Source organism: Oryx dammah, unplaced genomic scaffold (genome assembly GCF_014754425.2).
Source record: "Oryx dammah isolate SB20612 unplaced genomic scaffold, SCBI_Odam_1.1 HiC_scaffold_11227, whole genome shotgun sequence".
Taxonomy (NCBI): Eukaryota; Metazoa; Chordata; class Mammalia; order Artiodactyla; family Bovidae; genus Oryx; species Oryx dammah.
In genome coordinates, this window is record NW_024080620.1 from 2,119,920 (window position 1) to 2,134,437 (window position 14,518).

Here is a 14,518-nt window from a genome sequence, read left to right on the forward strand (position 1 = left end):
AGTTGGGCTTCCCTGGTTGAGTTGGGCTTCCCTGGTTGAGTTGGGCTCCTTTGGTGAAGAATCAGCCTGCAATGTGGGAGACCTGTGTTCTATCCCTGGGTTGGGAAGATCCCCTGGAGAAGGGAAAGGCTACCCACTCCAGTATTCTGGCCTAAAGAATTCCATGGACTGTATAGTCCATGGGGTCGCAAAGAGTCGGACACGACTCAGCGACTTTTCACTTTCCCTCTGTGTGAGTTGTCTTAGAAGAGGGCTGCCTAACTCCAGGAGGTTGCAGGTGCATGTAGGGGAGGCAGGGAAGAGTTTGTATCTGTGTGGGCAGAGGCTCTGTTCACTTCTGCAGGGAGAGACCAGAATTTTGCTTATTTTTTTCAGTATCTGATGTATTTGAACTGTGGTGTTGGGGAAGACTCTTGAGAGTCCCTTGAACTGCAAGGAGATCCAACCAGTCCATTCTAAAGGAAATCAGTCCTGAATATTCATTGGAAGGACTGATGCTGAAGCTGAAACTCTAATACTTTGGCTGCCTGATGCGAAGAACTGACTCATTTGAAAAGACCATGATGCTGGGAAAGATTGAAGGCAGGAGGAGAAGGGGACAACAGAGGATGAGATGGTTGGATGGCATCACTGACTCAATGGACATGTGTTTGAGTAAATTCCGGGAGCTGGCCATGGATAGGGAGGTCTGGTGTGCTGCAGTCCATGGGGTCACAAAGAGTCGGACATGATTGAGCAACTGAACTGAACTGAACTGATGTATTTACCCTGATGAAATTGATACTTTGGCATCAGGAAGGCACAGCCTGTATGATTATACAATGAAAGAATATTCCATAACCAAAAACATTTGAAAATATAGGCCTGGGGTCCTGGAGCCTGTCTGCATTTTTTTTTTCTTCCCTTGTCTTCCCTCTCCTCCCCTTCCCTTCCCTCCTCTCCTCCTTCCTCTGCATCTTCTTCCTTCTAATCCTCCTCTTCTGCCTCCTTCTTCTTTATTTCCCCTCTAAACATACACATACACATGTGTGTGTGTATATCTCCTTACCTTATATATATATACATACACACACACATCCCCATCTTTTGATGTTGTTATTGTTCAGTACCTAAGTCATGTCCAACTCTTTGCAACTCCATTAACTGCAGCATGCTAAGCTTTCCTGTCCTTCACTATCTCCCAGAATTTTCTCAAACTCGTGCCCATTGAGTCAGTGATGCCATCCAACCATCTCATTTTCTGTCACTCTTGTCTCCTCTTGTGCTCCATTGTTCCCAGCATCAGGATCTTTTCCATCAGGTGGCCAAAGTATTGGCGCTTCAACTTCAGCATCACTCCTTCCAATAAATATTCATGGTTGATTTACTTTAGGACGGACGGGTTTGATCTCCTTGCTGTCAAGAGTCTTCTCCAGAGTCACAGTTCAAAATCATCAATTCTAAGACATTTCAGCCTTCTTTATGGTCTAACTCTCATATTTGTACATGACTATGAGAAAAACCACAGCTTTGACTACATGGACCTTTGCTGCAAAGTAATGTCTCTGCTGTTTAATACACTGTCTAGTTTTGTCATAGCTTTCCTTTGAGGTAGTAGATATTATTACTCTCTCCATTTTAAGAAAATAAGGCTCAGACATACAGAGAGAAAGTAGCAGAGCTAGGATTCATACTGTAGGAAAGGAAAAATGACTTTCCCTCTGCCCATCTTAGGTTCATTAGCTGTGTCCATGCAAATAAGACCAATAGGAGATCAAAAAGGGAAAACAGAAGTTTGTTAGCAGGTGCATTGTGCATATGGATGGGAGCACTCAAAGCTGAGTAACTCAAAGTGGTGGTTAGAACTTGGGCTTATATGGCATCTAATAGAAGAATAATACATTTTTTCAAGAAGTGACAAGGCAAAGGAAAAGAACTTTGAGCTTCCAGGGACAGCAAATTGTGGGAAAGCAAGTATTATGTGGAAACATGTTATATAAGGGCTAGGTTCAGTGAAATTTGTGTTGATTTCTCTGGTGCCATCTCTGAGCTGTTAAGGATCAGAGTTGCCTTCTATGATTAACTTCTGTCCTTCCTGGGAGAGGGGAAAGGGGAGACACTTTCAAAAATTTATGTCCTGGGATTCCCTGGTGGTCCAGTTGTTTAGAAGCCACTTTCCAATGTAGGGTACATGGTTTGATCCCTGGTCCAGGAAGATCCTAGATGCTATCAGGGGCAGCTAAGCCCGTGCATCACAACTACTGAAGCCATGTACTCTATAGCCCTTGCTCTACAATAAGAGATGCTACCACAATGAGAAGTCTGTGCACCACAACTAGAGAGTAGCCCCTGCTCTCAGCAACCAGAGAAAGCCCTCGCACAGCAAGGAAGACCCAGCACAGTTAAAAAACAAATTAATTAAGAGAAAAATTTATGCCTTGCTTTTAGGGAAATAGGATGAGGGCTGAAAGCTCTTCTATTTACAACTTTTCAGTTGCCTTCAGCTCAAAATAATCCTTATGCCCAAGTGGCATAGTATGTGGTGGCATACTCTGCTACCTTTAATACCCAGTAAGTCGACTCCAATGAATATTCAGGGTAGATTTCCTTTAAGATTGACTGGTTTGATCTCCTTGCAGTCCAAAGGACTCTCAAGAATCTTCTCCCGCACCACAGTTCAAAAGCATCAATTCTTTAGAGCTCAGCCTTCTCTATGGTCCAACTCTCACATCAGTACATGACTACTGGAAAAACGATAGCTTTGACTATATGGACCTTTGTTGGCAAGGTGATGTCTCTGCTTTTTTAATACACTGTCTAGGTTTGTCATAGCTTTTCTTCCAAGGAGCAAGTGTCTTTTACTTTCACAGTGCAGTCACTGTCTGCACTGATTTTGGAGCCCCCAAAATAAAGTCTGTCACTGTTTCCATTTTTTCCCCATCTATTTCAGGACATATAGGTATGTTTATTTGGGCCATGTTCAATTTCTGTACTTTTTTTTTAAACCAAAATGGTGCTATGAGTAGCATACTTTATGCCTGTAATTCAGCTTTTCTCAAGATCTTTATAATGGATTTGAAATGCCCATTTCCATTTAAAAGAAAGAAGGAAAAGCTGATAAAGTCTGCTCTCTGTAAAACAGTCACTGATAGTCAGGGCAGCAAGATGCCTGTGTGGAGGTCAGCCAGGCAGAATTGCGGCTGGATTGATGTTGACCTTGCACTGACTTGCTTCCTCATTAGTGGGGATGGTAAACAGCAACCTAATTACATTCTTGGGGAGAATAAAGATGAAATGGAGAAACAGAAGAAATTATGAAAAGGGATCCAGAAAGCAGGCCATTAATTCATTTATACTGAAAACATGGGTAGACAGATGAAGGAGTTGTTTTGAGCTCTGATACTAATGCAGAGCTCCTGGTTAATAGAAGACTAGTATTTAACCATGATGATAGAACAAAGCAGGGGCAGCCTTGAATTTCCTATTTGAGAGAAAGCACTGAAGCTCCTGCCAAAAAGGATGCAGGGATTTTTCCTCTGCTTCAATAATATAACTGCAATTGTGTCCTAATTGTGGACACTGTACTTCTCTCATTTTAATCAGGTGCCATCATTAGAGTGTGTTGCTGTCAATATAGTACATATTGTGTGTGATTTCTCCTGTTCTACTACCAACTCCCTCCACTTCCCAGTCAATCACAATTACTACTAATCTCTAATATTTATTTGGGCTTCCCTGAGGGCTCAGAGGTAAAGAACCCACCTGTCAGTGCAGGAGACCAGGGTTTGATCCCTGGGTGGGCAAGATCCCCTGGAGAAGGAGATTACAACTCACTCCAACATTTTTGCCTGGGAAATCCCATGGACAGAGGAGCCTGGCAGGCTCCAGTCCATGGGGTCACAAAAGAATCGGACACAACTTAGCAACTAAAACAACAAAACAATATTTGTTAGGTACCTACTTTCTTTGGCACTATACTAAGCACATTTTAAGCATTGTTGCTTTTAATATTCCCCAGTTTTGTGAGGCAGGTACTACTCATACCATAATTGAAGAAACTGAAACTTAAAGATGTTCAAAAAATTGACTGAGGTCACATAGCTGTGTTTGGTGCCTGGACACATGACAGTGTGACTCCAAAATCCTCCTATTTCACCACTCTGTAATAGTTGATGAAATTGAAGCAATTTATCCATGTACTATCTGCCCCTGCTTATCCTATGACCAGCAGCAAATACCTGTTTCTGATGTGTTTCTCTTTGTGTGTGTGTGTGTTCTGCGGCTAACTTCAGCTACTCCCTAGGAAGTCTTCCACAATCTCCGAATGACTTTCCTCTCTTAAATTTGACTGTATTCCACTTGTTTGACATTATTTCACATTATTAATCCAGAATCTTATATAAAAATCTACAGCAATCAAGCCCCAAAGTGTTAAAACTAGACTTACTAAGGGTTATGTATAAAAACTATTCAAATGTAAGTACAGTATTTCTTGTGTATCTATGTCTTATTTCCTCTACAAAAATTGGAGATCCATTGATAGGCAGGGGCTGTGTTACTGTAATGTCTTTTATCTTGCAATTTTATCCTCTTCCACATGGGAAGTTCTCAATAAAGAGAACCTTACTGGACCAAGTGAGGAGTTATCCTCTTACTTGGCCTGAAATATTTGAATCAAAGTATTTGTTTTTATTAGTACTTTCTGTTTGTATTATGCAATATAAACCACATTTTTCATCTTCTTGCTTATTTTATAATTTTGTCCTACTGATAGTTTGCATTTCTCTTTTTATATATTAACTCTCTTTCATGAAAATATTCTCACGATTTCTCTTTGTTTGCTTTTTTGTTACAGTTTTTGATTTCACTTTTTTTCTAAGATGACCCTCATACCTTCTCTGCATTAAAAGAGCTTTCTGCATATGCACAGGGCATGCATTTCTGAATTAAGTTTCTCTCATTGTGGCAGAGTGGACCACTCTCAAGTAATTACCCAAGAGGCCCCCACCACTGGAGAAGAAACCAGACTATCTAATAACTAAAACACAGAAAAAGGAAAACCTTTATTTTCCCTGTAATCTTTATTTTAAAGATAATTGTTTATTTGCTTAATTGGTTCTGCATGAAATCCTTTTGCTCTCTATCCTTGGCATGTTGTCACTTCAAGATTTTTAGTTTTTGGTGGAAGAAAAAGGGGAATAATTAAATATGAAAGGTGAAAAATTATAACCACAGGGGACAGATGGCGTTTATCTGATGTGACAGATTCCTTTTCCTGCTGCAGATGTATTACACTTCTGTAGGGAATGAAGCAATTCATGATTGTGACAAACATTCTATTTTATAAGAATTTTTATCCTTGGAATGTAATTATTTTATTGATTGTAGGAATGAATAATGCATATGATTTCAGTTCTAGCCCAGGTATATAATCCTTCATAATGCCTTTTTGATGTCCATTTGGTGCTCTCAAAGAATTTACTATTCACAGTGTTACTTCTCAGGACCTTTGGGCTTGATTAATTGAATTTTTCTACTTCACTATTCATTAACTTGATATCCAAATATTTTGAACATTCTTCCTATAAAATATGACCTCACTGGGTCTTCAAATTAACTTTCATTATTATAATCCTGTTCTCTTCATTTTAAATTTATTGTTTTCTATCGAGTTCTTCTCTTGTCCATTTTGGTTATTGTAGATGATGATGTCCATTTGTAAATGAGCTTTTATTAGGTTTCAGGCTTGTCATTTGGAGCTTCATTTCTTTAGTGCTCTTGTATATGTAACTGATTGCTATCTTTGATCATTTGCTATTAGTTTTCCATGTTCACTAATTGTGTGAAAAAGAAGTGAAGAAAGGCCCAGAGAGCAGAGGCTAATGGAGTCAAAGTCCTCATTAAAGTGAAATGGGCTCAGTATTAGGGATTCTATTTTCATTCTCATAGTGGAGATTTCCTTTTCTCAGAATATGAAGAAGATTTTGAAGCAGACGAGGAGAAACAAGATGGGAAAGCTAATGAAGAAGGACAGGCTGATGATCAAATGAATGAAATGTCAAAGTCACCCTCGGATGATGAAAAAGATCATTTAGACCCTGAAAGGGAAAGTGAAACCTCTTTGTGGAAGGCACCAGATGCTGATGACAATGTGAAAGATGAGGGTGATGGATGCTCGGAGAGTGAACTGGAAGATGATAAACAAGGCAAGTTGTTTAGCTTCTCATGTGACATAGGCTGTTTAGCAAGTGTACTCGCTACTTCCCCTTATATTTAATGAGATAATCCTCTTTTAAGACTATTTAGAACATGGTACCCTTACCAGAAGATGCTGGTCAACCCATCTTCCATAGATACCCATTATGGAATCCTTTCTCTTTAATTTGCTGGGATTTTTCAGCAAGGTGTCAGGTAAAACTTGTAGTGACACATCTCCTGTTTACTTAGAAAGTTACCTCATTAAAAAAATTTTTTTTAATGTTCTCTTATGTGCACACACATATAGACCATTTCTTTTGGCTTTGGAAAATGAAAAGTGGTTCCTGTTCAATTAAAGGAAAGTTGAAAATTTCTCCCTTATTTGTGCTCAATTTTTTTTTTTTAAATTTACTTTGAACACAAGATGCTGGTATATCAGTTTATGGAAAGATTGATAAAATTTCCCCTTTACAATATTCAAGCCTAAAATGACTCTGAATTTCATAGGAAAAATACATAATATTTCAGGTAGGTAAAAAACCCTTATCATCTGTAGCATGTCTTGAATTTTTAAGATTTTTAAAAACATGTTAAGTTACTAAGATGATATCCAAAGAAGGAATCCATTTCTGGCTTTGTCCCTTGAAAATGTTTGGCCAAGGTTATGTAGGTCTTAGTAAATAAATGATATTTCTTCCCTGGTACATTCTGGGCATTTTATCAGTGATAATAATAGCCTCTTATATTTAAGTGTGTGTATGTCTATGGAGTTTGCTTTAAACTAGAGAAATGAGGTCACATTATGATGAGTTTTTGAATTGCTGTCCATTTTCTCCATTTTTCACCTCTCAAATTTTTTGCTGTATAAAAATATCAAAAGTTTGAATTCAAGGAATATATTTGAATTATACAAAATAAGAGTAAATTAAGTAATGAAGTAATCACAAGAGCAAATAATTTGTCACTTTGTCCTCTTCAAGAAAGAATTTAAGAAAACCTATCCTAAAATGTCATGCAGACATACACAGGGCAATAAAATAAAGAACAGAAATTATTTAGAGTAAGAGAGAAGATAATTTTGCTAGGAGCTGCATAGGGGATCATGACTACCCTTGAGTTAAAATAATCCTGAACTTTCTGATAGTAAAAGCAGAGTGAAGCAATGTGAAAAACACAATGTGAAAAACTAGAATGACTTTAACTTTCAATACATTTGAAAAGATTTGCTGCCATTTAAATTACAGTTGAAAGAGCTGCTATATATTAATAGTCAGGCATTGAAAATTTTTAGTAAAGTCTTAAATTAAGCCTTTTAATTTTCTCAGTACTTAACATTTTATATTTCTAGGCATGCCTAATATATGTTTCTTTTCTCATCTTGAATGTAAATATTGAATTTAATTCATATTCCTATATGATATAGAAAAACTTAAAAGAATTCTATGGAAAAGTGATGTCACCTGAATCCTATTTTAAAGAAACTACGTGAACCTGGAAAAAGATTGAAAATATGTTTGTGTATAAATATAATCTAGTCAAAACAAGGAGGAACTCAATTTTTTATCTCTTCAATGATGGTGGGGAGTTGTCATCTATTGCTTTTATAAAGAGTCAGTACATTATTTCAGTATATGGTCATCTGAGGATTATTTTTGTGCTGTGTAATCAACTTCCTACCTGGGATCAAATGAATTTCTTCCGAGATAGAATATTTCTTTAATGTTCAAGCAGACAAAGATATATGCAATACTTGAATTTTACTTGGAGGGAAAGCTTTAATCATTTAGACCTGTAATTATTGAATAGCTGACAGTGATGAGTAAGCTTTAACACTGAATACTGCTTGCATTTAAATAACTGGAATTCCATTTTTAGGAAAGTATCCTATAGGTATTGTTTATAAGACTCTATTTTGTGCCGAGCTCGTATTAACTATTTTACATGAATTATCTGATTTACCTCAAACAACTTTTAAAAAAGCAGGTACTTTTGGCCTTCATTTTACAAGTAAAGAAACTTGGAAATAATGAGATTAAGTAACTCACACAGCTGGAAAGTGGTGGAGCCAAGAAGCAAAATTCAGAGCCTGGATTTTAGAGAAAAACAATGTAACATTTCTCCAAATCAGTCAACATCTACTTTTCTAAAATTAATGCAAATCCCTCTAATAAAAGGATTTTGTTCCCTTAAGAATGTATATTTTAAAGAGGCATTTATCTTGAGCTCTTCATCTTATTCTTTTAGTTTCTGTTTTAGGGTTTTGTTTTGCTTTTAAACAGAAGAAGATAAAATTGAAAAATTTTAATTTTACCTAAATTTACCTTTCTCTTCCATTGATCCACTCCCCGGCCTGTTGCTCATTTCCAGTTCATTGCCCTCCTCTTCCATGAGACTCTCCTACTTCCACAGCCTTCACTGAGCTCTTCATTTTATGAAACTTTATCATGCCATAATTCATTTTCCACTTATAGTTTCATGTGGGTTACATTTTGCCTTTCAAATTAATCACCCAAATTAATAACACACAGATTAATTATAGTACAAAAGCTTGGACTGTGTTGTTTTTGTTATTTCTCACGGAGGCAATTTCCTAAAGGATATTTTGTGAATATTAAGAATTACTTGATTAACACCAGCAGCCCCAAAATACTTTTGTCTGTGCCATGCTATCTAGTTACATTTACACTATGTGATTATTATTAGAATTTTATTCAAAACATTGTGTAGAGCTAGCTGCATAAGGTAGGTATAGAATACATAATATTTTAAATAGTTATATAGTGAAAAATATCAGAATATATAGAATCTAGTCCACAATGTTGGGACATTTAAAAGCCCCAAATTAAACTGGTTAACTATTTTTCTTTCATGACATTTTTGAACAATCCTTTTTAAGAGCTCCTTTGCATTCTTGATATTTACATTTAAACTTTGCCATTATTCTGAAGTAAAAATCTCACTGCTTATTATCGTTCCTTTCTTCCACCTACAGGCTCTTTTATTTTGCATCCCATTATTTTGATAACCTGACCCTGTGTTATTCAAAAACATGCTTTTTAGCATGCAGAGTCTCAGAATTAGAGATTTCATCCGGCAAACAAGAAATGTGTATTAAAAATGATAATGACATAATAGATTCCTTGGTTCGCTCTATTGAAAAGCCAGACAGCATTTCATCTTCAAAAGTCGAAGAGGCATATTGTGACCACCGCATCCTAGACACTGATACATCCTTTTTGTTGACATGATTAAGAATCTTGCTGTTAGTGTTTGGATGTGTTTCATTTGAACCTGCCTGCACCTGTTCCCAGAGGGCGAACAATTGCCCAAGCTGTCACTCCTGTGACAAGTCGGCCCCATTTAAACTGCCAGTGAACAATTGTATCGGCCAGCCTTGATGGATACCCTGTGCTGAGCAGCTCACAAGTGATGGAGTGCCAGGGACTGAGCACCCACTAAGAGAAGACCCTACTTTGGGAATGATGTGTGAGACTTCCCTTCATTTAAAAAGAATGACAGCTTCCTTTTCTCTGCGTTTGTGTTGACAACCCCAGGAGCTAATTCACCACTTGAAAATATATTGTCATAGATAAATGTTATAAGGTTGAGGGGGAAAGTGTCAAGTTGCTGAGAATAGACTTTTGTGGGCAGTTTGGATGATAGTACCTATGAGTAAGAGGTAAAGACTAAGTAGCTCCTTATAAGAAAGAGAACAGGGGGGAAGCAGAGAGAGAGAGAGAGGTGGCATCTGTTCCTATAACACAAAGAAAGGAACAAGCATTAAAGCCATTTTTTTTCTAGTAAGAAAGATAATATTTCACTTGCGCTATTTTTCACTCTATTGAAGCAGTCGGCCTTAAATACTTTAAAAATCTCAGTTTCACAAAAATATTCTCTTTACTTGACATATTTCAATATCTCACTCTTCCTTTCTGGGTCTGACTATGGGCTTGAAGAGATGCATATGAGGGAATGATGCTCTTCTATGTTGAAATTGTATATGCTCTGAAACCACACTCTGTGGACTTCAGTAATCCTTAGACCACAGAGGGTTAGGGGAAGATTGTATGCAGCTTTTGGTCAGAAATCTGCATTTTTTTTGCATGGTTAGCCACGTTTTAGTTTTTCTTAACTGTAAGAATTCCTCATTTTTATCTTCGCTTTTGGATCACTGAAGTAGGAAGTCATGACTTTCAGATGGATACTTAAATGCAGCATCATCTTTTAGTTCACATAAGTTACTTATCTATGAGGTGCTTCTATATAGTTTTGAATCTGCCTTGTACATGGCAGTGATATTATTGAGACACTCAATAAAATCTTGTGAAATGCATGGCTGGTGGACTACATTAATGGATAAATTGAAAAAGACTTAAGCAGCACAATGCGATACATGATTTGATTATATTCTCAGTATTTTAAGTATTCATATTAATGTTTAGAAAACCCAATTAAAGTTAAATATGGAGGAACTTTTAAGCTTGCTTCTTCTCCTCCTGATACATCTGAATTGACTTTAGATATTTATCCTTACAGTGTAATGTATATATTTATCTTACTGATGAATTGATAATGAACTCATTTCATTATCAAGGGAGGACATATGTTCTCCCTTACACCAAATACAAACATGTCATTGAAAATGTGAAAGTGTTAGTTGCTCACTTGTGTCCAACTCTTTGCAACCCCATGACTGTAGCCAACCAGGCTCCTCTGTCCATGGAATTCTTTAGGTGAGAATACTGGAGTGGGTAGCCATTTCCTTCTCCAGGGGATCTTCCAGACCCAGGGACTGAACTCGGGTGGAAACATCTCATTACAAAAGCAGTATTTTACACAAATTGTTCCTTTATAGTTAATGGACAGTGGATATTATTTAACTTCTGTAGTTTTTACCTTCTAACACAAGAAAAAGAAGATAAGTATTCCTTGGGATTAAATGAATTGCTTGTAAAGTGCTTACCTCATTGCTTGGTGTAGAGTAGGTGCATAATCATGATCAGGCTTTGTCTTATTTTCCTCATTAAATGGTGACTATGCCTACTATTCATAATATAATGTACAGGGGGAAATCACAAGAAAGAAATTTATTAGAATGTACTTGTCATGCCTTAGGAAGCATCACTACAAACAAAGCTAGTGGAGGTGGTGGAATTCCAGTTGAGCTCTTTCAAATCCTGAAAGATGATGCTGTGAAAGTGCTGCATTCAATATGCCAGCAAATTTGGAAAACTCAGCAGTGGCCACAGGACTGGAAAAGGTCAGTTTTCATTCCAACCCCAAAGAAAGGCAATGCCAAAGAATGCTCAAACTACTGCACAATTGCACTCATTTCACACGCTAGTAAAGTAATGCCCAAAATCCTCCAAGCCAGGCTTCAGCAATATGTGAACCGTGAACTTCTTGATGTTCAAGCTGGTTTTAGAAGAGGCAGAGAAACCAGATATCAAATTGCCAACATCCACTGGATCATCGAAAAAGCAAGAGAGTTCCAGAAAAACATCTACTTCTGCTTTATTGACTATGCCAAAGCCTTTGACTGTGTGGATCACAATAAACTGTGGAAAATTCTTCAAGAGATGGGGATACCAGACCACCTGACCTGCCTCTTGAGAAATCTGTATGCAGGTCAGGAAGCAACAGTTAGAACTGGACATGGAACAACAGACTGGTTCCAAATAGGAAAAGGAGTACATCAAGGCCGTATATTGTCATCCTGCTTATTTAACTTATATGCAGAGTACATCATGAGAAACACTGGGCTGGAGGAAGCACAATCTGGAATCAAGATTGCCAGGAGAAATACCAGTAACCTCAGATATGCAGATGACACCACCCTTATGGCAGAAAGGGAAGAACTAAAGAACCTCTTGATGAAAGTGAAGGAGGAGAGTGAAAAAGTTGGCTTAAAGCTCAACATTCAGAAAACGAAGATCATGGCATCTGTTCCCATCACTTCATGGGAAATAGATGGGGAAACAGTGGAAACAGTGTCTGACTTTATTTTGGGGGGCTCCAAAATCACTGCAGATGGTGACTGCAGCCATGAAATTAAAAGACGCTTACTCCTTGGAAGGAAAGTTATGACCAACCAAGGCAGCATATTAAAAGGTAGAGACATTACTTTGCCAACAAAGGTCGGTCTAGTCAAGGCTTTTGTTTTTCCAGTGGTCATGTATGGATGTGAGAGTTGGACTATAAAGAAAGCTGAGCACTGAAAAATTGATGCTCTTGAACTGTGGTGTTGGAGAAGACTCTTGGGAGTCCCTTGGACTGCAAGGAGATCCAACCAGTCCATCCTAAAGGAGATCAGTCATGGGTGTTCATTGGAAGGACTGATGTTGAAGCTGAAACTCCAATACTTTGGCTACCTGATGCAAAGAGCTGACTCATTTGAAAACACCCTGATGCTGGAAAGATTGAGGGCCGGAGGAGAAGGGGATGAGAGAGGATGAGATGGCATGGCATCACCAACTCAATGGACACGGGTTTGGGTAAATTTTCAGAGTTGGTGATGGACAGGGAGGCCTGGTGTGCTGTGGTTCATGGGTTTGCAGAGTTGGACATGACTGTACAACTGAACTGACTATCATGTATGATATTAGGGAAGAAGACTGAAAATCATAAAGAAATTATTATTTGATTTGGTGAGATTAATTTTATCATGTAATTTCTGTAATTATGTATTGAGAACAATAGGTAGAATTTACAGCCAAGAAAACAGAGGCTTAGAGAAGTAGCATAACCAAAATTGTAGGTAATGAGTAGCTTAGTCATGATTGGAGCACCTAGGGTTGTCTTACAGAAAAGCATAGTGTTTTCTCTCAATCTCATGTGTGAAATAGTGATGTAAAAGAAGAAATTATTATCACTGAGTAGTTATGATGACATGAAGAGAAAAGAGAGTGAAGGGATTTGGGGTCTGATTGAATGTGGAGGGAGAAAAGTTCGGGATCCTTCTTAGGAGGTAGAACTGTGGCATCAAACATGATGGCTTTAGCAGAGGACTTAGGGAACGGGTGCTAGTCAGGTCCCTACCATGGAGACCAAGGGTAAATTCTTAGCATCAGTACCTAAAGGAGCATTGAAGAGATGAATGGAATTTTGGTAGGAAGCAGTGCATGCTCAGTTGCTCAGTTGTGTCTGACTCTTTGCAACCCCATGGACTGTGTAGCCCACCAGGCTCCTCTGTCCATGGAATTTTCCAGGCAAGAATCCTGGAGTGGGTTGCCATTTCCTACTCCAGGTAGGAGACAGAGCTCTCTCCTACCATGCCTCTAAGACAGATTTTTTCCCTCCTGATGAAAAAAATTACAATTTCCATGTCTGCTCTCAAACTTCCTTTATATAAAAATTTTTACATAAAAACTTTATTTCTCAGAGAGTAAATAAAATTAGTGTTGAAAATCCTATTCCATGGCCCTAAAGCATCTTGAGCTTTTTTGTAGGCAAAGCCTTGCCCCAGCATCTGTATGAAAATGAAAATAAGAAATGAGAGTGAAACAAGATTATGCAAGGAGGTTGGAGAGAAATTTGAAAACTGAAATGAGTTTATAAGGGAGGTCAGATAGCCTCGCCATTCATTCTGCTGATCTTTCTTCTCTTAAGGATTGACTCAAAAATGAACCATAGCTCGTTTCAGCCTTTGAAATAAAATAATCAATTAATAGAAGCTGCTAAAGAAGGAGGAGCCCTCATTTTTTAAATTATATGAACAACACTGAGAGCCAAAGGAAATGGCAACCCACTCCAGTGTTTATGCCTGGAGAATCCCAGGGACAGGGGAGCCTGGTGGGCTGCTGTCTATGGGGTTGCACAGAGTCGGACACGACTGAAGTGACTTAGCAGCAGCAGAGCCAAAAGTGAGCATCTTCATGTCAACATTCAGATGGTAGATATGGATATTTTTGGATGTATGCTGCTGTTGCTGCTGCTAAGTAGCTTCAGTCGTGTCTGACTCTGTGCGACCCCATAGACGGCAGCCCACCAGGCTCCCCTGTCCCTGGGAATCTCCAGGCAAGAATACTGGAGTGGGTTGCCATTACTTTCTCCAATGCATGAAAGTGAAAATTGAAAGTGAAGTTGCTCAGTCGTGTCCAACTCTGTGAGACCCCATAGACAGCAGCCTACCAGGCTCCTCTGTCCATGGGATTTTCCAGGCGAGAGTACTGGAGTGGGGTGCCATTGCCTTCTCCTTGGATGTATAAGTATCAATATAACATTGTGTCCTAGCTAATTGTGCAGTTAATGAAAACCACTGATCAAACCACTAGCAAACAGGAGTTTTTTTTCTTTTCTTAAAAAAAAAAAAAACAAATGTGAGACACACTGAAGAGAGGGG

At 38.2% G+C, this 14,518-nt stretch overlaps 1 protein-coding gene across 1 annotated transcript in view; it reads left to right on the forward strand.

The window, feature by feature from the left end:
• LOC120861095 (glutamate-rich protein 3-like) overlaps window positions 1-14,518 on the forward strand; it is a 125,303-nt gene that overhangs the window by 85,563 nt on the left and 25,222 nt on the right. Inside the window, exon 11 of the mRNA XM_040236757.1 lies at window positions 5,949-6,185. Within this exon, the coding sequence (XP_040092691.1) occupies window positions 5,949-6,185 (237 nt within the window). The remainder of the gene's footprint in view (window positions 1-5,948; window positions 6,186-14,518) is intronic.